General features: G+C 44.9%; 1 protein-coding gene across 1 annotated transcript; it reads right to left on the reverse strand.

Annotated features, from left to right (window-relative positions):
* Positions 1–478: 478 nt before the first annotated feature.
* Positions 479–19,157, reverse strand: LOC122132147 (casein kinase I-like). Its single transcript, XM_042706950.1, has 3 exons — positions 18,645–19,157; positions 7,963–8,073; positions 479–1,066 (listed from the first exon to the last, which is right to left on the reverse strand). The coding sequence occupies exons 1-3, from the start codon at positions 18,718–18,720 to the stop codon at positions 870–872; spliced, it is 384 nt and encodes a 127-aa protein (XP_042562884.1). The 5' UTR covers positions 18,721–19,157; the 3' UTR covers positions 479–869.
* Positions 19,158–23,405: the final 4,248 nt, after the last annotated feature.

A 23,405-nucleotide genomic window follows, 5' to 3' on the forward strand; every position in this document is an offset into this window, starting at 1 on the left:
TGAACAAGGGAGTCACACAGACAGAGTGAGGAGGGGGAAAATAAAGGAGGTCAGAGAAATGTACAGAAAAATAAAGAGATTGGGGGAGAGACAGAGTGGGTGAGATGGGAAGATAAACGAAACACAGACATCCAGACAGACAGACAGACAAATAGACAGGCAGACAGACAAATAGACAGGCAGACAGACAAACAGACAGATGGACAGACAGAGAGTAAAACAGGTGACTGGGGGGGGTGGGGAGATCATGAGAGACCGGTTGAGGCAGGCAGGATATGGTGTTGATGGCACAGCAGGTGAGTCGACTCCATGCAAAGTAATTACAGCCATGCAAATACAGGCGGACCAGGAGATGAAACTCCGAACAAAGGAGTCGTTGACAGCCAGCTGCCCTGAGGCACACTACAGCTAAGGACAATAAAACAGGCAGTCCACAGTCATGACATCGATGGATCTATGCAAATGTCCACTACACTGAATCATGGATGCGTTTCTTTTAGGGCTAATGGTTTTATGGAAAATTCTGAGCACATTGAAGATGGAATATGTAAACACTGTTGCCAAAGAATTTAATGCTTTTAAGATGCAACAATGTTCAACATTGCAATGCTTTGTTAATGTATATGCTAATTGAGTGATTACTTCTCTTTGTTTCGTTCTTTTATATTTTTACAGTCTAAATAGGGTGGGCATTAAATTAATAAAAAAAGCAGCAGCAACAACAACAACAACAAATAATCAATGTGTTGGAACACCTGGGACAATCAAAATACTACCAACTATCATACATTCAATGTCTATTAACAACAAAACTGCACACACACCCTTAAAAGGTGATTGTGTTACACTAGAGAAAGGGGCCTGGGATGTCAAAGGTCGGAGGTCATGAGTGGGTGTGCCCTGTTGTGCAGCCTTACCATCTGGTCAGCGAGCAGCAGCACGGTCTTCAGGCTGAATTTGCGGGAGCAGAAGTTGAAGAGGTCCTCCAGGCTGGGTCCCAGCAGCTCCATCACCATCACATTGTAGTCGCCCTCCGCCCCGCACCACTTTATGGTAGGGATGCCCACTGGAGGGGGGAAGAGCCGAAAAGAGAGAAAAGAGAGAGAGAGAGAGAGAAAGAGAAACATTAGCAAAACTAATGACAGTGCATGGGAGAGATACACGCGAACAGCCTTTTTTTTTTTTAAACAAATACAAAGTACACATCAAATATACAATAGTGCGTACGTGCCTCCTACATTTGTGTATACTACATTTAATTCAGACAAAAGCAGCTGCAGTCATGAGAAAGACAAGGTGGCAAATGATGACTATCACGAACACACACACACAGCGGAATGGTGTCTGGTCAAACAAATTATAATAAAACAAAATAACATAAAAAGAAAAAAAGAAAGAGAGTCTCATAGAACCCTCCATGGTGCAAGAACACCATGTCAAATAAAGAACTCATATGTTCTCAAGAGAGACTCGCAAGATGTTACAGAGTCATGGACCTCGTCCCACACCGAACCGAATGATTAACGAGCCCAGACATTTATCTAATTACTAATTTAATAGCTTCTCATTGCCGGTGACATTGGAGACTTATAGCATCCGCTGCAGTGGTTTACCACACAGAGCCAATAGAATTCCCCAGCAGGAATTTGGGGGTTCGAGGCTGGTGTGTCAGGCTTGCGCCTGTGTGTGTGTGTGTGTGTGTGTGTGTGTCAGGTTTGCGCCTGTGTGTGTGTGTGTGTGTGTGTGTGTGTGTGTGTGTGTGTGTGTGTGTGTGTGTGTCAGGCTTGCGCCTGTGTGTGTGTGTGTGTGTGTGTGTGTGTCAGGTTTGCGCGTGTGCGTGTGTGTGTGTGTGTGTGTGTGTGTGTGTGTGTGTGTGTGTGTGTGTCAGGTTTGCGCGTGTGTGTGTGTGTGTGTGTCATCTCAGAGACAGCTCCCATTCTGGCTCATAATGAGGTGAGAATACCAACGTCATGGACCTTTACAAATCTGTGAGGATCAGCTGCTCATATTGTGAGACATGCCGCAAACAGAGCGATAATAATGGCTGCTGGTTTCACTGGAGAGATTGACAGCGACTGTGACGGCGCCCATTTTGGCTCACAGCGAGGTGATACCAGATCAGCTGTTCATATTGGAAGATACGCTGAAGACGGCGCCATAATAATTTGCATCTGATTTCAGTGGAGAGGTTGATTGCGAGAGAGAGGCTGAAGGTGACCTGGGCCTGATGAATGTTGTGCACACCATAGACATATATAGATGTCTATGGTGCACACACCCCCATCCCCCAGTCCAGGGATGGCTGAAGGAGCCACCAAACGCAGTTAAGAGAAGAAATATGGCTGAGGAGAGGGGCTCCCATAAAGCACCCTGTTCAGTTTTACACACACACTCAAACACACACCCACGCCAACACACCTCCCCCAAGCTTCCTCTTTCCCAATGAGAGCAAGATGTGAGACACTGGCTGCTAAGCAGGTCTGAGGGACGACCTTCATCATGGAGCTGAAAGGACACACACACACACACACACACACACACACACACACACACACACACACACACACACACACACACACACACACACACACACACACACACACACACACACACACACACACACACACACACAAATACGTTTTAAAACAGCACTTTTGCTGCGTTCACACCTGGTGTCCATACTACAGTTTTCTAGCCCTTAAAACAGAGACTTTCGGAAATGCTGCTGACACTTTGACTGTATTTAGTTGGAGAACTCTGGGGTTGCATTTTAGTGTGGATGGGCAGAAATGGAGACTTTTAAAAACAATGACGCAGACACCCACGTTCGCTTGGTGACTGGTTCTTATCAGTCACCATGTAATCCTTCCCTGATTCGTCACACTGCTATCACATGACCCTTTTCTGGCAGGTTTTTCCATTTTCAGTATCGATGGAGATTCTTTCTGATAAGGAGTTAAAACGCTCGTCTGGACAGATTGTTTTGGCTTTTAAACATTGTTTTAAAGCAGCATAACGGAACAATTGCTAATCGTTAACGAGATGCTAGCGGCTTAAACTAGCGAAACCTCTTGAAATGTGCTTACTTTGACACTATGACAAACTAGTTAGTCAACAAAAATTAAAAAAAATTAAGCTGTTATTTTAAGGTAAAATTGCTTATCCTAACCCTAACCCTGAAGTACAATTACTGCATAATGCCACTTTAAAATGAAAACGTACTAGTGTGGACGTAGCCTTACACACCTGGAACCCATCCATTTGGATTTGGGTAGGGGGTCCTTCCATCATTACAAACAGAAGACACATGTTCAGCTCTGGATTATGACGAGTATTACGGTTCTAGTGTGCTTGTGTTACATGGCCTACAGCTGAAATGATAAACTGGAATTGATCATTAACCGTTGTCCTGAAGAGTAGGGCTGAACGATTAATTGCATTTGCGATTTAATCGCGATATGATAGAACGCGATTTTCTAACCGATTTGTTGTTCTTGTTTCTGTAATGAGCAGGTAAATAAAAATGTAAAATGTGGGAAAGAATATTTTACACTAAATGTATCTAATATTGTGTTGGTCATATTTAAATCATTCATTACGTTTTGTTGGGAAAAAAAGAGGATAAAAAAAATCGCATATTAAATCGCAATCGCAATATTTTGGTAAAAAATCGCAATTAGATTATTTTCCCAAATCGTTCAGCCCTACTGAAGAGTCATTACTCTTTGGTTTTTCCTAGTCTTCAGTCATATACACGTCTTTAAAATACTGTGGACAGCATTGTTACATCCAGATCCACGTGGTCAAGTCGTATCAATGCCGACTGCAGTCTCCATCAGATAAATGAAACGTGAGATTGTGAGATATGTACTCAAGTCTCAGCCCTTTCTAGCAAAGAGCAAAACAAGAAGAGCAGTTGCATAATGGCACAAGTCACGGCAAGTACGATTGTCCCTCATCCAAAAACATCTTGAATTTGGATAAAGCGCATCTACGGCCACGCCATGGGAACGTGCTCCGAGGAACAGTCCGACACGTGAGGCCGTGCTCTAAATGAAGCCTACAGTAGCATAATTCATCAGAGAACTGCAGAACTGAGGCATTCCAGCAAGCTATAGCATTACCAGGGCCCTAACATAGAAGCCAGGCACAGAGGCTTAGCCGGGGGTGCAGAAATAAAAACCTCAAGGGCAGCTCTCACACACACACACACACACACACACACACACACACACACACACACACACACACACACACACACACACACACACACACACACACACACACACACACACACACACACACACACACACACACACACACACACCACTAGGTCTTCATTGTGTTTATTGTCCCTTATCTGCAAGCCGTGAGTGTGTGTCCCCCCCGAGGTAATGCGAGTAAAGTATGCGATTGTGAAACCTGAGGTGTCCTGAACTCACCCACTCACTCACTCACTCACTCACTCACTCACTCACTCACTCACTCACTCACTCACTCACTCACTCACTCACTCACTCACTCACTCACTCACTCACTCACTCACTCACTCACTCACTCACTCACTCACTCACTCACTCACTCACTCACTCACTCACTCACTCACTCACTCACTCACTCACTCACTCACTCACTCACTCACTCACTCACTCACTCACTCACTCACTCACTCACTCACTCACTCACTCTCCACATTCACGCTCCACACACACACACACACATCTGAAATCCATCTCCTGGAGTGCACACGTCATTTTATGGATCGTCCAGAGCAGAGCAGAGCAGAGCAGAGCAGAGGGGGAGGGTGGTTGCCACCCCCACTGGCTCTCTCTAATGTTCACCCTCGCCTGGGTGTGGTGGGGCTGAGGGTGGGGGTGGGGTAGGGTTGGGTGTGGTGTGGTGTGTGATCATCAGCTCCCTTGCAGCAGTTTCTGAAGGCAGCAGCTGATTAGCCCGGGTGCCTGTCCTTCTTCTCTCTTTCCCTCTCTTTCCGTCTCCTTCTATCCCTCTCTCTCTCTCTCTCTATCTATCCCTCTCTCTATGCCCTCTTCTCCTCACTCCTCCCGGTCGCTCTCTCGGTCCTGCAGTCTAAGGCTGGCCAGCACTGAGGCTCCAGCGTTTCTCAGCTCAGCACTTTGCGGGCCCCATCTTCCAGGTCAGCTATTTCGGAGTGCTGTCAGACGGGTAAATATATCTCACAGTCTGGGTCAGCCTCCATGCTTCAGCGAGCCTCTCGGCTGCCTAAGCTAAGACTGGAGAGAGAGAGAGAGAGAGAGAGAGAGAGAGAGAGAGAGAGAGAGAGAGAGAGAGAGAGAGAGAGACACACAGAGAGAGAGACAGAGAGATATAGATAGAGACAAAGAGCGAGAGAGAGGGGGAGAGAAAGAGAGACAGAAAGAGAGAGAGAGGGAGGGAGGGAGAGAGAAAGAGAGAGAAAGAGAGCTACTGTACTGCTCTGCATATCTGTATTATGAGCTTTAACTGATAGCTCAGCTATTAATTCAACAAAGCACTGTATGTCCTGTGTGTGTGCACTTGCGTGTAAAGAAGATTACATTAACCATGTTTATGTACCCAATATGATTTATGGCCACGTGCAAGTTAATTACCTTCTTTACCATTCACACACACACACACACACACACACACCAAAGCGATGGACCTTCATGCACATGAATATTCATCCTGGGTGGAACAAGCCTGAGAGCCAGGGAGAGCAGAGTAGAGTGGAGGAGGAGACCCAGTTAGTAGGAATGCAGCGAGGAGGCTCTACCCCTCCCCCTTCCGCTCTCTCTCTCTCTCTCGCTCCATCTCTCCCTCCCCCTATCCCTCGCTCTCAGCATGCACCATCTGGCGGAGCTGGCATGACTTCTGGTGAGAGCGCAGGGATCCGCGGCAGGGGCGGGGAGCTGCCTGGGACGACCAGCGATGCAACGCAGCACACACGCTGATGGAACGCCGGAACGTTCCAAAGCACCATGCCAAGAGGCAGCAGGACCAGGCAACAGAGAGCACAGGGGATTGGTACGGGGGGGGGGGGAGGGGTCTTATGTTTGATGATGCTCTCCCTTGGGGGAGGGGGGGGATGGGAGCTGTGATCCCTCCTCCTGCAACCACACCCAAACATGCCCTGCTGGCAGGATGCCCTGGTCCTGAGGAGAGCGCACACACACACACGCACACACACACACACACACACACACACACACACACACACACATTCTCCTCAACCCCCTTCAGCAAGGATCTCCTGGTTAGCGGAGTAATGAAAGAGGGGACAGAAATAGGTGCAGGACTCCCTACAGCGTGAAGGCAGCGGAGGGGTCTCGTTCACGGTCCTGATGGAGGCAACACCCTCCCACTCACACTCACGCTCATCTTCACACTCCCAGCCTCGGCGTCTCCGGAGGACTGGATGTTGACTCACATGGGATGTTGGTCACGACTCCCGACTCGCTAGCCTTCCACTTTCATTCCCTCACCACAGACAAGCAGGGGACAGGGGTGGGAGGGGCGTGTGCAGGAGTGGGAGGGGCGTGTGTAGGAGTGAGAGGGGCGTGTGCAGGGCCAATTGAGCCAACTGTTCCACCAGCATTATGGCACCTTTGTTCGACTTGAAAACGTCAAATCATAGCGATGAAAACAGGAAGTACAGCCTGCTGGTGTCCTGCTCTGTACATGAAGGCCATCTCTGCCAAGCTCAAACTGAGAAGCTGAGAGAGGGACTACCACACCACACCACACCCATGAATGCACTCACTTCCACAGTTCTGGTAAGTCTCAGCTGGACCAGGCCTCGGGAGAGAGAAGGGGGGGGGGGGGACGGGACGGGACTTTGTGGCCAGAAATGGGATCAATAACTGACACTGGCTTCCAGGAGGAGGAGGAGGAGGAGGAGGAGGAGGCCTTGTGCCCTTAAACAGCAGCATGGAAGTCATCAATTAGCTGCGTGTTGAGTACTGGCTGTTAGATGTGTGTATGAGTGCATGTGTTAAGTGAGTATGTGTCAGAGAAAATCAAATACTTAACAGGGTAACAGTGAGGACAGAATAGGCAGAGTAGACAGACAGACAAAGATAAAAACAGACAGAAAACAAACATTAATTAAAAAAAAAAAAAAAAAAATCATTGAGAAAATGTGTTGTGTTCTGTGTTGAACTCCGCTCCGGCCACGCCCCTCTATTCAACGGTTGGCGCTACAGCCTGTTGCATTAATTCGCTCATCTTCCCAATCGCCTGCAAATAATGTTTTTTTAGTGTTCTGTTCTGTTGATGGCTGGCAAACAACAATCTTAGAAGGTTTGGGTCACTTGTGGCACATATTATTTACTAATTTTAAGTCATCAATCTACCTCAAGGTGAACAAAATGAGCCGAAACGGAAAAAAAACGGAATTCACCAAATGTGAAACGGAAAACTCATTTTTTTTTTTTTCGGAAAATCATTGGCCCTAAGAATAGGCAGAGTAGAGACAGACAGACAAACAAAGACAGACAGAAAACACAGCCAAACTCAGACAAAACGCTAAAGAAGGTCCTAAAGCCAGAAACAGGGAGAGGTGATTGTGTGAGGCAGTGAGGCGGCAGCAGCAGCACAGAACCAAATGCTTCACCCACCAGTGCCCTACACTGGCACCAACTCCTGGAAAAAAGGGGGCAACGAGTTCAGCCAACTGCAAATAACCCGCCCTCCCCCCCCCTAACACGGGCGGCCATGTCCTAGCATCACCAGAAACCTCTCCAGCAACGGCCGCTGCCATAGAAGGCCAAGAGGTTGGCTGGCAGCTGCAGTACTTCCTCACACACACACAGCCAGTGAAGGCCGAGGGGGAACATGGGGGAGGCCAGGGATGAGGACGTTTCAAAAGGAAGGTGTGAAGAGACCTGTGGGTGTGTGTGTGTGTGTGTGTGTGTGTGTGTGTGTGTGTGTGTGGTGGTGTTGGGTTGTCGGAAAAGCACTGACCTCCGCCCTGCATCATCTTGTAGATCTTGCTCTCGATGTGAAGCTGGGGGTGCTTCGTCTTCACACATTCCAACTTGATGGCTACTTCCTCTCCCACAGAAATGTCCGTACCTGGAGAACAGAAGAGAGAGAGAGAGAGAGGAAATATGAAAGAGAGATGGAAGAAAGAGAAACACAAAAAAGGTCAAGAACACAGTTGTTTGTGTGGAAGCGTTGAGGACATCTGAGGATACGAGAGCGAGAGCAGAAGTGCAGCCCTCGTCAAGCGGGACGGATTAGGCGCACCGGTACGGGTGTCGACGGTACAGAGCCTTCCCTCTGCTGATACGATTCAGTGGAACACCTCCTGCACGCTCCTCCAGTCCGATTACATTAAACCCACCTCACAAGAGACGCCTTAACATCTCCAAATGAGATTTAGCATTATGACTCACTCTGCTACTATCAAATGCATTTCCACCCCCACACACACACACACACACACACACACACACACACACACAGACTATGATTAAGACTGTAAGAGATCTGCAGCTGAATCATAGACATGACACACACACACACACACACACACACACACACACACACACACACACACACACACACACACACACACACACACACACACACACACACACACACACACACACACACACACACACACACACACACACACACAGATGGATGCCATCATATGGGTGAGTGGGATATATGTGTCATTGCTCTGTTGCTTCAATGCCACCTCTTCCTCCATCCCCACCCCACATATAGCATGAAGAGAGGAGGATAGCAGGCTATTCAGGTTTAATCTCCCGCTAAATAAACACCACCCAAAACGCCAACGCACTGCGTCCAGATGCACTACACAACACACTGCTAATCAACGCAATCATATTACTGCAGTGAGGCAAGGCCTGTGGGTGTGGGGGTGTGTGTGTGTGGGGTGTGTGTGTGTGTGTGTGTGTGTGTGTGTGTGTGTGTGTGTGTGTGTGTGTGTGCGCGTGCATGTGTGCGCGTGCGTGCGCTTGGGTGTGTATTAGAGGGTGTATCTGAAAGGAGTGGATGACGTCAAACAGAAGATGACCAGGGTAGTTAAAAAGAAGAGAAACCCAGATTGCCCCCTCTGATCTTACTGCAGTCACTGCAGGCACCAACAATGGCGGTCGCTTCAGTAGCTTCTCCAAACTCAGCCAGTCTGTCGTTTACACCACCATAGTCTGAATAACATTGTTAATGACGTAATGTAGCATGTAGAGTGTAAACAGGGCCTTCCAGCGCAGTTGAGGGTGCGGTCTGATATGACAGTTGTTGAGATTGCGGAACTAACTTTTGAGTGTAAGAAGAGTTTTATTTTGGGTCCCAATGTTAAAGCCCATCACGGCCCAACAGCTTCCTACACACACACACTCACACCAACAAACAAACAAACAAGCACACACGCACAATAGGTTGCCAGCACCAGTTTTAAGCCAAATGACATGGTCAGGCACATCAGACCATCACCTGCATTTCAGCCTATCTCAGAAAAAACTCAATTTATTTGCTGTCTGCCTGTTTATGCAATTACGTGCCATTCTTTGTTTAAAAAAAAAAAAAAGCTCAAATGGCTTTAGCAAAAACACAACACAAAACACACCAGCCACCAGTTGGGTTTCACGACTTTCTCTGCCCTCGCGGCTGTTGAGGCACCCTCTCAACAGGTCTTTACACAAGCACGGCACTTGTGATGGTGTCATGCCAAGGCCTATAGAGCGGAGTGGTGTAAAATTAAGCAACCGTACAGCGCATTACATAAGCGTCCCTCGGCTCTGAGTCACACTAGAGTCCTGTTGAGCTTTCGCAGACCCTTGGCGGAAAACGTCTCAACAGCGGCCCGTACCAATCCCCCGCGAGAGAGGCCACCAAAGACCTCAGCGCTACGGCAAGATGACCAGGGGCGTGGGAAGAGCCCAAAACATTCAATCCAAAAACAGATAAAGCAAAGTGTAAGCATTTCAACAAAGACGGTGTAAACATTGATGATGCAGGTCGACACACAGCAGTGGATACTCGTAGGCCATAGAAGCTTTCTGGAGGAGTTAAACCCCATCCATCCCTAAACCATCTCTGTAAACTCTGCAAGAGTTAAACCACATCTCCGTATTCAGCCAAACAGCAGTAATGAGGATACGCGAGTCAGTGAGTTTAGTATGGCCCAGAGGTTAGCCCAATATGGTGAACTATTTAAGTTAACATTCATGAGGTCATTGAAGGCATGATTTTAAATGGTTCTCAATGAGCTTGTGATTTTTGTAATGCAATGCAATTTATCTTTTAGACAAAAGAATGAAAACAGACTGCCTGAAACAGACTAGAAGCATAGAATGTGATTGTCAAAATATAGGGTTTCATTCTTAGTATCTTACACCAAAATGTTTTTAAAACATTTCATTACACCTTCAACAGACCTACGCTGCTGCGTTGATGGCAAACATTCCGTTCTACAATTCCAGGGTGAGTTAAGGACTCCACACCTTCTACGGTAAATGGTGTATTTACAAAACAGTTAAATGGCAAATATTCCTTCTGGATCTCTGACACCAAAGTTAAGGTGAGGTTCAGTTCAGTATTTATGACTACTGCACTGAGTGCCTTCCTGCTAAACGAGAAACGTCTGATTCCACAACGAGTCTGGCTGGTTTCACACACCGCCTGAGAGTACATTAACATGCAAGGTAAGGCAAGGCAAAGCAAGCTTAATGATATATCCTAGCACCTTTCATACACAGTGGGAATTCAAGGTACTTTATGTAAAAAAAAAAGAAAGCAAAAAGACTATCCAAAAGGAACAATAAAGATAGAAAATCTAATTACAATTGGGGAACATTTAAGATCTTCTGGCAGTTTGTTCCAGTTACATGCAGCATAAAAGCTAAATGCTGCTTCACCCTGCTTAGTTTGGACACTGGGTTCCACTACATCCCCCGAGTCCCTGGATGCAAGCCCTACTCGGTTTATATTCTTTAAAAGATATCAGAAATATATTCCGGTCGAAAACATTCAATGATTTATAAATAGTCGCAGCGTTCTGAAATCTATTCTGTAACTAGCTGGAAGCCAATGTTAAGATTTCAGATTCAGACAGCTGAAACACACACCACACACACCACACACACCACACACACCACACACACCACACACACCACACACACCACACACACACACACACACACACACACACACACACACACACACACACACACACACACACACACGCACACACGCACACACGCACACACGCACACACGCGGTTCAGCTGATGTCATACAAAAGGTTCAAAGGACTCTCTCGGCTTCATGATGTCCTGAGCAGTGTAGCAGCACTGACAGTGAACTCTACATTCTACTCCGACTAAACCTTTAAGTGGCTTTCTACCATTCAAACAAACACAACCCTACACCGCGCTGCCCCACGGCAGCCTATAAACTACTCATCCAAGCCTCTTTGAGGTTTCCACTTAGTGCCGTCGATCGACCTCAGGCCTGATTCAAAAAAGCCCATATTTTGGGAAAGCGATCCACTGATAATGGCAAGCCACCCATTAAATCATTCAGTCAGAGTGTCAGGTGAGAACTGGTTGCCTACTGTTGTGGTAAACATCACCTAGCTATCCGAGGAACCAAATCAGGATTGTCACAAAGTGCCAAAACTAACATTTCAAGTTTCCAAGAGGCACTACTGGTGTCTACTGGCGTGCACAAACACTAATCACACCAACCGCACGAATGAAAGATTCAATCAAGACGATGCCGAAACAGACTGTGTAGGTTTCCTACAAGGCACAGCAAGAGGGCCAGTGGGCCACGGTGAACCTTATATGACCAAATTGGCCAAAACACTCCAACTTCCTGGAGGAGGGGTGAGGTGGGGAGTGGGCCTTGAGGATTTATCATCCCCCTCTCCCAGTGCACTAACCTGCACAGCAAGGCCTTTATTTCCATCTAAATTGAACCAGGTCTATTGTGGGGAAGGGATGGGCTGGGCTGGGGTGAGCATGGAGACTCCTTCACACATCACTGGGGAACCAGTCTCTCCTGCTTAGATTCACTTTGTTTCTTTTTTTTTTTTTAAAGCCCCACATTGACACAGGGAAAACACACACAAACACACACATGATCAAATGTTTGAGGGTAGGAGCACGTAAGCATAATGCTTCAGACAGTGCAAGTCTAGACAACCTTACGTCGGTGAAAGTGCATATGCCCAAACCACAAGAGAACATATATTTCTCACACCAACAAGACACAACATTCGAATCAACCGTGTCTCTCAAAACCAGACACCTCCACCCCAAACTCCACGTTTCCTGAGCGAAACCAATGACATGCACTTCCTGATGGGGGAGGCTCTCTTTCATCTCTGCAGAGAGCATGGGAGATTCGGATCTCTTGTGGTGCATTTGCAAGCCAGCAGCTACAGGCTGACAAAAGAACAACAAACAAACCAAAAGTCACGTGGCTGGGCAACCACTATAGGGAAGAGAGAACGGGAACATGTTGAGATCAATACGTCACAAACTGTGTTGATAATCTTTCTGGAATTTGATCTGCCTGAACACATTCGGGCTCGGGGTGGGGGAGACAATGGCAGTTCTTCAGAATCTCACAACAGTATGAGATTACTGGGCATGTTCCGACATGTTTGGGAACTGACGTACTACACACCACACCCCTTCACACACACACACACAATAACCCATCAGACATCGCTAGTCACAACCATCTCATTGAGTTTATTACCGCAGCGATTTCCAGAATTCTTGCGAAAGCTGCTAAATCCATCTACAGACTGTGAGATTTCAGCAATCTTATTAAGTTTATTGCGAGCCACACAGTGCAATATGGATCTAATGAACTTGGGTACGACATCAAGTTTGAGGTATGAAGAACGCACGATAATAACGGTTAAGTCCCATAGACCGGAAGCTGCAATTTCCTCCGCTGTTTCATTCCATGCTACGTCCTTCTCAGAGTGGTCATAATAAGTGGAGGACACAAACAAACAAACAAACAAAGGCTTCTGCTTTGTCAACAAGATTTAAATTAGCATGCTTTGTCTATTGCATTTGGGTTTAGCACCAGTGTCACTTCAAGCTGCATTCCTATTGGTTGGTTTGCAAACGTAGGTCGTACCAGCAGTCACACTGTGAGATGGTTATTCTAAATTTCTTTGGTCGCAAGAGCGTGATAACTTTCATCCTTGAACCTCTCTCACGGTGCAACGTAGGACCCCGTTTTTGAGCCACAATTTAAGATATCACGTTTCTTTCACGTTGGTCATCTTTTGTCTGGGACAGCCCAAAATTGCTCAGTGTCTACCCGGCCATAAGGCAGTGGTGCATCCCTGGACATTCGCTAATGTGATGGGAAGACTATACGCTTTCAAGTAAACAGGAAGGGGCTTGCAACCACTTTGTTCCATCTGATGATCCAGCCAGTACATAAACCCAGGCCAAGCAAGAGAGACCCTCTAAATCCTTGACAGCAGAAGCAACAACAACCAAAAAAAAAAAAAAAGAAAGTCTTAATTCCGCCCAAAATGGTCCAAAACAAAATCATAAAACCTCATTGTTCTTGGGAAAGAGCCTGCCATGGCGCAATCCCCTCGTGAGATCAGAGGCCCGACCCTGACTGGCGCTCTCTCTCGCTCTCTCTCTCTAGTGTTTGCAAGCAGCTGGCGCCTATCTCTCCCTCCTTCTACCCCCCCACTGGCCTGCAAGTCGTCCCCCTTTCCCTCACTCCTTCGCCCCACTGCTTTGGGGCCCTCTCTGGGGAGGCCTGGGCCCTGGTGTGTCTGCAGGATAAATTGGTTGCAATCATCTCGCCCATGTCCATAGGCTCACGTGTGCACTTTGCATGAATTGAGATGCTAGCTCTACCAGCAGGGTGTGTGTGTGTGTGTGTGGGGGGGTACAGACATGTTTTGATATTTCTTTTAATCAGTCAGTGAGCACATGTCTGTTTTTCTGGGGAGGATGGGGTCTTTTGAGTTATGAAGGGAAGTGGCTTGACATACCAAATAACTCAAAGGCCCCAGGGACCGTGTGTTTTTGCATGCAATGTCCACGGTTCACAATGAGACACTTTCCTGAGTTATTAAAGTAACTACAGGAATTGCATACGATTCTGTGCTTGCAGCAATAGACAATGAAAAAACAGCCAAACAAGGAACCGAAACTTCAAAACACGACCAAACCAGTGCATGGTCCACGTGCAAAGGGAACATAAAGAAGCTCTGCTTTTGTTCACGCTGTTAAAGGAGAACCACCCCTGTAAAGTCTCCCCAGTTATAGGCCTGGTTCAACCCACCCCCTTGTACTTCTTTTTTTTATTATTTTTATTCTGTTTACTTATTTCCCAATATTCCTGTTATTGTCTGCACAATATGTTTGTGTGTCTTACTATCAATAAAGGAGAACCAAAAAAACAAACACGCAGGCAAGTTGCCAGCGGCATCTATAGGGACCAGAGTGCTGACAGTTCCTGTTTGCTACACCACCAAGACCATATTACCAAAATCCTCAGGCGAGGAGCACTGACTCGCAAGACCTCCGTCCACATGTTGACACCCTCGGCTTTGAGAGTACGGCGTCCACACCGATCTGGTTTCCATACGCGTGTTGGGGAAAGCAAACGCTGCACTGTTCTGTTTAAGAGGCTTGTTGATTGAGCGGGACAGAAAGCGACTGTACGTGTCGCTCATGTCCCAACCCCCTCCCGCCCTGTCTGGAGTAAGCGAGGCTCCCCAGGTGCGACGGAGGCGATTGGGAGCTGTTTTACGTAAGCCCGCCCCGTAAGTGGATGGCCACGGCTGCTGCACCGTGCACCTGCTGAATCACCACGGTTGCATAACAGCATTTGAGCCGCTAGTAATTTCACAGGCAAAGACTGGACCCGTGCCAGGGATCCCTCACAAGGAGCCATAACCCGATGCAAATCCCGTAACCGTACCCTATGACAAGGGCAAAAATGTCCATCTAGGCTAGTATAGAGTTTAGTGTCCAACACAGGACGGAAGGGCTCACGATCTGATTTCTAACAGTCCCCATCTTTGGTCTGTTTGTCATGAACTGTGCAACAGGGGCTCCTCCTCTTCGGTCTCCTCCCTCCACGTCTGAGGGTTGAGCAATCTGATCATGGCAGAGAACGCCAGCTGTTAGTTGGTCCTCTTGGTCCTCATGCATGTGTGTGCATGTATGTATGTTTTACAGTGTTCTTGAAAAGGGACCAAAAGTGGTACACGGCAGAGTATCATCACTTCCTTCAATCTGGACCATAAAAAAAACTGTACAACTCGTACTAGCAGAGATGTGGCCAGTGGTGAGCTCATGACTTCTGGCCCCCCTGATCAAAGGAGGGGGGTTGCCGACCAAAACATGGGGGAGGGGAGGAAAAAAGAAAAAGGAACTGCATTAGAACATGAAGTGCAGAGAAACCCACGTGCAGAGAGGGCAGGCTGTGAAATGTTTTTCCTCTAACGCTGTCTCAGTCTGCGTAAGAGTTCTCTGTGGATGATCCCAAACAGATACAGATGGTGGTCACACTAAGCATTGCATTACGCATTGCACACTACCCACAACACCTACAATCTAAATTTCACTACCATGATTGAAAAAAAGAAAGAAAGCTCCATAAAAGGTTTATGCAGCAAACACTCTTTTCAGAAAGGCCCAGTGAATGCAGCTGCCTCTAACAATCCCCCCCTGCCCCTGGGCTTCCTTCACTGGCCATTGCTGAAGTGAATATTACATCACAGCCATTTCCAAGGAACCTTGAGCCGTGTAAATCAAACACGAACAAAAAGTTGACAGCGAATTAAGAGGGATGCCACTTATGTAAGGGCCTTCCATTTCATAGATCCCGGTTTGTACACGGGAACATAAAATAAAGCTTGAGGAAGTTAGAATATCGCAGGACATTCTCACACACACACACAAAATACAAAATAGAGGGGCACTCAGACAGCATAGATCTCCACCAAGGCAAAGTGCCCGCTCTTGCAATGTTAACGAAAGTGAAAAATAAATGTGTGGATCCACCCCTAAATGTAACTGATTCTTCCTTGACCCGTGCTACACCACAGCACCAAGTGTCATGAAACTCATGACAGACAGATAGACAGACAGACAGAACCAAATACATAACCTCACTGGCAGAGGTAATGACATCTAAAATTCAAAAAATGCTTTCTTGAGCCTTGCCATCAATAAGCATTCCGCAACTGATGTGTAACTGGGACACATGAATCTCAAAGCATCTCTGCCACTGAGTGCACTGTTACTGTACACTGACATTTATAGTGAGCAATCCGGTTATAGCAATACACCGCGGCAACCGTTCCTCGGCCACTGGGCAAATTTGAAGTGCAAGTGGCTACACTTTTTAACCGGTTATGCAAGCTAGCGTGGAAGAATGGGATGCTTTCCTCTAACAAATAACTGATCTGAGTGCACACCTGCCACCCCCAACACAGTTAACCTCAGGCAGACGCACTTCATGTAAAGTTAAATTGATTTAGCTATGATTCTTAGCACAAAATTAGAAGGTTTTCCATTTCCATAGTAGAATCAGTTATGTTATGTATCTGAACAGCTAGACATTGTATTCAGTAATCATGATTATTCCAGCATCTAACTAAGATATTGTTTAAAGTCCACTATACCAGCCTATTTGTTTTGTAATGCATGACCAGTAGCCAAGTTCCCTAGCCTATATGATAGGAAGCTAGAGGAGGCTGATATCCAAGAGCAGTTAGAATGCTAACCCTGGTCTAATGTACACTGTAAATGAGGCTCCACTTCTTAAAGTATAGAACTAAGAAAAATATGTATCCTGGAAACTAGATCTGCTTGTCACAACAGCAGAAGGCACTGAAATAGTGACTGGACAACAGACTGCAGAGTTAACCAAGAATCGAATAACTGGACATAACTGGACAAAATTCAAATAATCCACAACATTTAGAGTAAATACATTGCATACCCATTCCCAAAGATTTAGAACACCGTAGGTATACATACACACAGCAGAGGACTCATAACAGCGTTTTCAACATGGCTCTAACTGACAGCTTGAAGGGGAGGCATGCCTATTACACTGCATCCCTGAGGGAGGGCATGGTGGGTGCTAATTGTCCCAGAACAGATCATTGCCCAAATGAACTCATCCCTTGATCATCAGTACGCACATAATGGGCTTTTCCACACCTGGGAGTGAAAATGTTCGTATTGTATTACGACTCAAACCGATTAGAGTACCCAGAGCGCCCTGTTCTGTCATGCGTAGTGAATTCATGTTTGTCCTTTAAAGGAATAACTGATGTTGGTTTAACTTAATGAATTAATTGAATGAAAAAAAAAATGGGCCGCTATTAGTGTTAAGCAGATATTTTAAGTTCAGATGAGTCATGAAATTGTAATCATCTTAGTTAAGTGTCGTTATGATGTTGCCTCATATGAGCATGGCTAGATAGCGAGCGAGTACCCATAATTCCTGCTTGCCACAGATGAGTTTCACAACAATGCTCACGAGACCTAAATATTCAAATTCCTCGTTGTGGCACTAAGTAGCCAACAAATCATTAACGTTGGGTTTGTGTATGGAAATCTGTGTGGGCCTCAAGTTAAAACCCATGTTCTTCCCTTGATATTGTTACTGTTAACGTTGCATGCTCTTTTAGGTGCCGTTTCCGAACTTCAGATTTTGAGCAACTTTAGGACGTGTAGTGTAGTGTAGTATTGTGTCGATTTCTCTCGGTCCCAGATTCTTCAAGCAAGATCATATCCAACACACTCCCTGGCTAACGTTATACACTGACAGCTAACGTTAGCCATCAAGCTATAATGACGGCCGACTTGTTGGCTAGCAACCCCCTGCTGACATAATTAACTGGCTAAGGTTGATATTTTCGCCTATATGGTTCTTTAACTGGCGTTAAGAGAGCTGGCTACGACGATCTGGTTATCCATCATATTTTGGTGACGTTAGATACTTGGATCTGACATCTATCCACAGTCCGTACCGACCAAACAGACAAGACTCTGTCAATTTGCTTGTAAACTAACGTTATCTGTTGCCTGGTGTAATAGATAGGACGCTGGACAGACAACCTAACCGACAGCAAAATCGCTTGCCTAGCAACCTTATCAGAAAGCTATTGAAACGTCCAGTTTTCGTTGAAACAATATTATTATTATATTATTACATTATCACAACTCGGTTAGCAAGAATGCTAGCCACCTAAGGTTAGCTAACAGTTAGCTAATGTGAATGTTGCTGCGATTTCGAGATCAAATGTAGCTTATGGCGATACCATTGACATCACAAGCACTGGTTGATTAAGCAAGGGATATCTATATTCATACCTGAGATTCGTACCATCGGTAGCCAACCGTGAAGTAATCTAGCCAGGTAACATTAACGTTACCCTTCTACAACTAGGCGAGCTAGCTACGAAGACCCGTTATCAGCTAATGTTAGCCACCATTATCTAATAGCTACGCTAGCAGACTAGACGAAGAATCTAACCAAAATGTAATGCAAACTCATCAGGAATCTGGACACCTAGCTCAAATATACACCTAGAACATGCTGCACACATAAAGGAAGCTTGGTAACGTTCATGTTTCTATTAAGTTCACTTACCCAAATAGATGTCTCCAAATGATCCACTTCCGATTTTCCTACCAAGTCTGTATCGGTTTCCCACTCTCAATTCCATTCTGGCGAAACTGAACAGCTAGCAATGTTGCTAGCTCTTGTACAAATAGAATAACGATCTATCAGCTCCTCTCCTTTTCTGTTCCAAATGTACGCAGAATTTTTAGACACGTCTATTCAATGTCTCTCCTCCAGTCTGTCTTCAAGTACCCCCTCCTTATAATAGGTGGCTAGCCTGCTAATACTGCCAGCGATTCTCCAGTTTTCACCAATCGTTTTAAAACATTCCGAAATTCGGAGAACCGCAATACGGGGCTTCCTGGAGAGGTTTAAGTGTGACCTTTATGCTCTTGCTATTTTAAAACACATCCTTTCATAATTTGCAAAGGATGAAGGTAGATTTATCAGAATGTACCCGTCACTCTTATGCCTCCTCAGTTCTCAGTGTTTCTCTGCCTGTGGTATAGCTTTGCTGACTAGATCGGCTGAATAATCTGCTGTGTAGCACTGACATCACTTCCCGTGGCAACAGTACACCACTGTAAAGTGGCAGGCAAAGGGGGAGGGGATAGGCAGGGCTTGCACAATAACAACAATAGAATTGTCAGGGTGTCTTTTGTCCAGACAGCATTTTAAACCAAGGCTCCAGTGCCTCCTCATTTATTTTGCAAAAATGCTCATCGAAGTGATTTTATTATTCTATTCATTGCTATTAAAAAGGTGTGTGTGTGTGTGTGTGTGTGTGTGTGAACTTGTAGCTTATTGCCTTATATGTGAGCAAACAGACACAACAAACTGTGGCACTACAGGTTTCACATTTTCAAAGGCCCGCAAAGAGATTACACAGTTGTTCTGAGGGTGGTCTCTGATGTTGTTTCATATTAGAAGGGCATTCCTAGGAGGACTTATTTGTGTGAAATCTATTTTTCTTCAACAAACTACACAAAAGTCATGGCTGCACATTGTTAAACCCAGAAGCATTAACTGAAAACTGTACATTATATTGTTTCAGGCTTGGTAGGCCAATTGTTTTTACCTTTTACCACATTCTTTACCACACCAAGTACATTTCCAGTATGTGTAAATATACTTGGCCATTCAAAATAATTCTGATTCTGATTCTTTTGAGTTGTCAAACACAACAACCAATATAAAAATTGTAGAGCTTGGGGTATTCCAAGAACGTGGTTAAGTGAGTTGTGTAAGTGTTAAACCTCCTAACAGAGGAACCCAATGGCTCCATTCTCCAGGTAAAATAAAGCCATATAGGGGCTCTTCGTTCAAGAGGTTTACCACTTACTCTGACTTAACCCACCCAGGTTTATCAGTAAACCATGTGCTTGGAATACCCCCTGGCCTAAAAGCGTTCAGTTGGTAAACGTGCTCAACAAAGACAGATTTTCAAGGCAGATTGTTGACCCTTCACACTCTGCCAGCCACCTGTCCTGAGCTTGTGGGGATATGGTGCTTACCATTTGCTCAAATTCCTGTTTAGAAAGACTGATTTGTCTTGAGTGGGTGTGGGGGTCAGCTTGCCGGTGTAAATTACACCTAGCCACCCCTGAAACCTTTGGAAATTACACAATAACAACTAAAGTGGACAATCAATTAATTTGCTCAAAGTGTTTTTCATACATGGCTGAGAACCATACTTATTTACTAAAGAAGTGTACAAACATGTATGAAGTGAAAATAACAGGAATTACTTATATATTTACATTTCATGACAACTTAAAAGGGCATATTTGAAGAGTACTGTTTAACTCGGAAAACAACCCATTGTTTACTCCTGTCCAGTGCATTGTGTTTCTTAATGGCCACTTGCCTATTTAGTCAATATTGGTCACTTTACTGCCTCTTTCTTTGCAAAACGACCATCACACTTCACCAAGGTGTGCCCTCTCCTAACTTACGATTGATTTTCCGTGGAGACATGGTAATATTTTGTTAAAGTAAGCAACACTTCCTCAATGCAGACTCACACTATACAAAACAAGCAACATGTAGGGGCATGTTGACTTAAGGAGTGATCAGGTGACTCAGATCTTTTGTGCATTATCATTGGTAGCCGATCACCTCAGCAAACACTGCAGAATGAATGGGGGGAAAAAAACACTTCTTTTTTTCCGTCTCAGTTATATTGACAGAAGAACTTCTGCTGAATCGGAAAATTAATGAAGTACTGAGGGGCGTGTTGAAAACGTTCTCAAATGTGCCACTTGGATGTCCTTCCCACCAGTGTTACGCAATGTTATTTTGATCTCTCATATAAATGGTATTTTGGTGTGTGCACCAATTTCTTTCTAAACAGTCCTTACCCAATAAAAGGATATTAACAGGGGTGAGCCATCTAACATGCTTTGTCAGAGGCTGATGCCTTGGCCAACCATTTAATAAGTAATAAGTCTTGAAAATGGAACCTCGATTAAAAATATGGAGAGGGGGACCTCCATCATTCTATATGGGGCTGAAAACCCTATCCATCCCTGTGACTGATGATAATTAAAAATGATCTGGAAGCATTATGTTCTAATCCCGTGAGAGGCAGCTGCTCTATTCAACACAATGGGTTAAGCATACTCTGACATTTAATAGCAGTCCCCATTCCCATTAATTTGGCATTTTAAATGAAACACAAACAAATGGCCTTACTATAAAACACCATTCACTTGGACTTTCACATACTGTAAATACACATCAACACACTCTTATGATGAGGATTAGATTAAGGCAAACTACATACATTTGGGTGAACCTTTCAGGTAGTGCTTGAAATAATTTTCATTGTTGGTGGTGTCAGGGACAGAGAAAGCTGCGGTATGAAGGGAGAAAATAGTTGTGACTGTGAGTGTGACTACATCTCTATTCTATCTGATATTTAGATGCTTTGAGTAATCAAAGCACTTTCATTGAGTAGTTTACTACACTACAGCAATAATCTGCATTTGGAAATATTTACAAGCCTAAAGAACAACAACAGTATGGTGAGAGTTTTAAGACTGCCCTAACAAGTTACTTTTTACGATTAGAGACGGACTAAACAGGCCTTGGATAAGGCACGCCCACGACTATTGAAACTTTCCACAGCAAATTGTGATTGGCTAAAAGGGATCCAATCCTTAAAGCTACAACGGAGGAGATCACGTGGCTACACAGTTTTTGTTGAGTTGCGCAACTGAGCTCGGTAGATTGGGTCACGTTCTGTGCCATGCACAAAACAACTTCAAACGTCAGCCGCAACAAAACATGTTCCCAGAGAGTTGCCTTGGAGATAGTTTAAATCACGTATCGGGAGTACAAGCACCGCTGAGTAAAATTTGGGAGTAACGTACAAATGAAATTTGCTCAGAATACCACCTGTCAACAACTGTGGAATATTTAAAACAACTTTGCAGGCTGAAATGTGTATTCCACTATTACTATTATTAAGCTACTATTATTAGCAATAACTGGTTGAACACATTTTTATAGGCTAATAATATTAAAAATAATCATTTTGGTTGCTTGTAGGATACGTTTTCAATGTGTTTGAAATGGTGAGCAATGCATTGGCAATTTGAGCAGACTTGACAAATAACGTTCCCACATTCACTGGATAAACAATTGCCTTCGTGAAGTGTCATAAAATCTCTGATGGAAGCCTGATGCATAGAAAGTAGGATATTCCCCAGCTGAAGTTTTCTCTTGTATTTCAGACATTACTTGCCCTACTCTTGAAAATCAGTTTGGTTCAAGAGAGCACTGAGTGAGGCTTCCATGGAGACTTAATAGCTTAAATATCCCTAGACTATCCTGACAACACAGTCTAACTCTTTTAACCCTCATGGTTGTTAGAACTGTGTTTTGAAAATGTCCATAGCCACAAAAAAAAGTTTCATGGAGGACAATCAGAGGAGTAATGCACAGAATCATAACTGATGAGATGAACTGTCCTTTTTAGTCTTCAGAGATTTGATATAGGCCTACTATTTTTAGCCACCCAGCAAGCTCATTTATTTAATATGTTAAGGTCAAAAGTCCCAAATTACTGACCAAAAGACCACAAATGATAGGCAACAGCAAACAGTTGCGCGATAAATGGAGAGAGACATTTTAAAACAACATTACAAACAGCATAAAATGGCCATAAATTCAACGTAACAACATCAAGTTAGTGAGAAATAGGTTCTTTCAAAACATGCGTTAAAGGATTCTAATGCACAGACCTACAGGGTACAGGGGATTGCTCCTCACAGTCCTGGCTCTCCGTTAACTGTGTGCACCCAAGAAAAAAACCTCCGGTTCGTAGCAGTCATGACACTGTCAAGGAGAAACAAACAATAAACAATAAACAATTTCAGCCAATCAACACGTTGCTTCAGGAGCACGGAAGGGAGGGTTGATTTGACTGTCTGTTGAACTCAAATATCAACAACCTTTCGCCAGAATTGTGGACAAATTCATGGCTCAGGAAATTCAACTTTGTATTGGATTATAGTGTAACAAAGTTGCAATAAGTAATCAAAGTTAAGCGTACAGCGGCATCCACAGGCTTGATTTGCAACATACAGCAGATAACGAGTTGTGGGTCCTTGTCTTCTGATGTGTCTTGGGCATACAGAAAATATTTTTAACCACCAGTATACATTTTAAGATACAAAAACACAGATACAGATAATGGACCCATATAATAATGACATAGAAACCAGACCAACTGATATTTTACAATGAGTTTTGGATTTAGGTGGAGAAATGGAACGATGTAAC

The sequence above is a fragment of the Clupea harengus genome, unplaced genomic scaffold (genome assembly GCF_900700415.2).
Source record: "Clupea harengus unplaced genomic scaffold, Ch_v2.0.2, whole genome shotgun sequence".
NCBI classification, from domain to species: Eukaryota; Metazoa; Chordata; class Actinopteri; order Clupeiformes; family Clupeidae; genus Clupea; species Clupea harengus.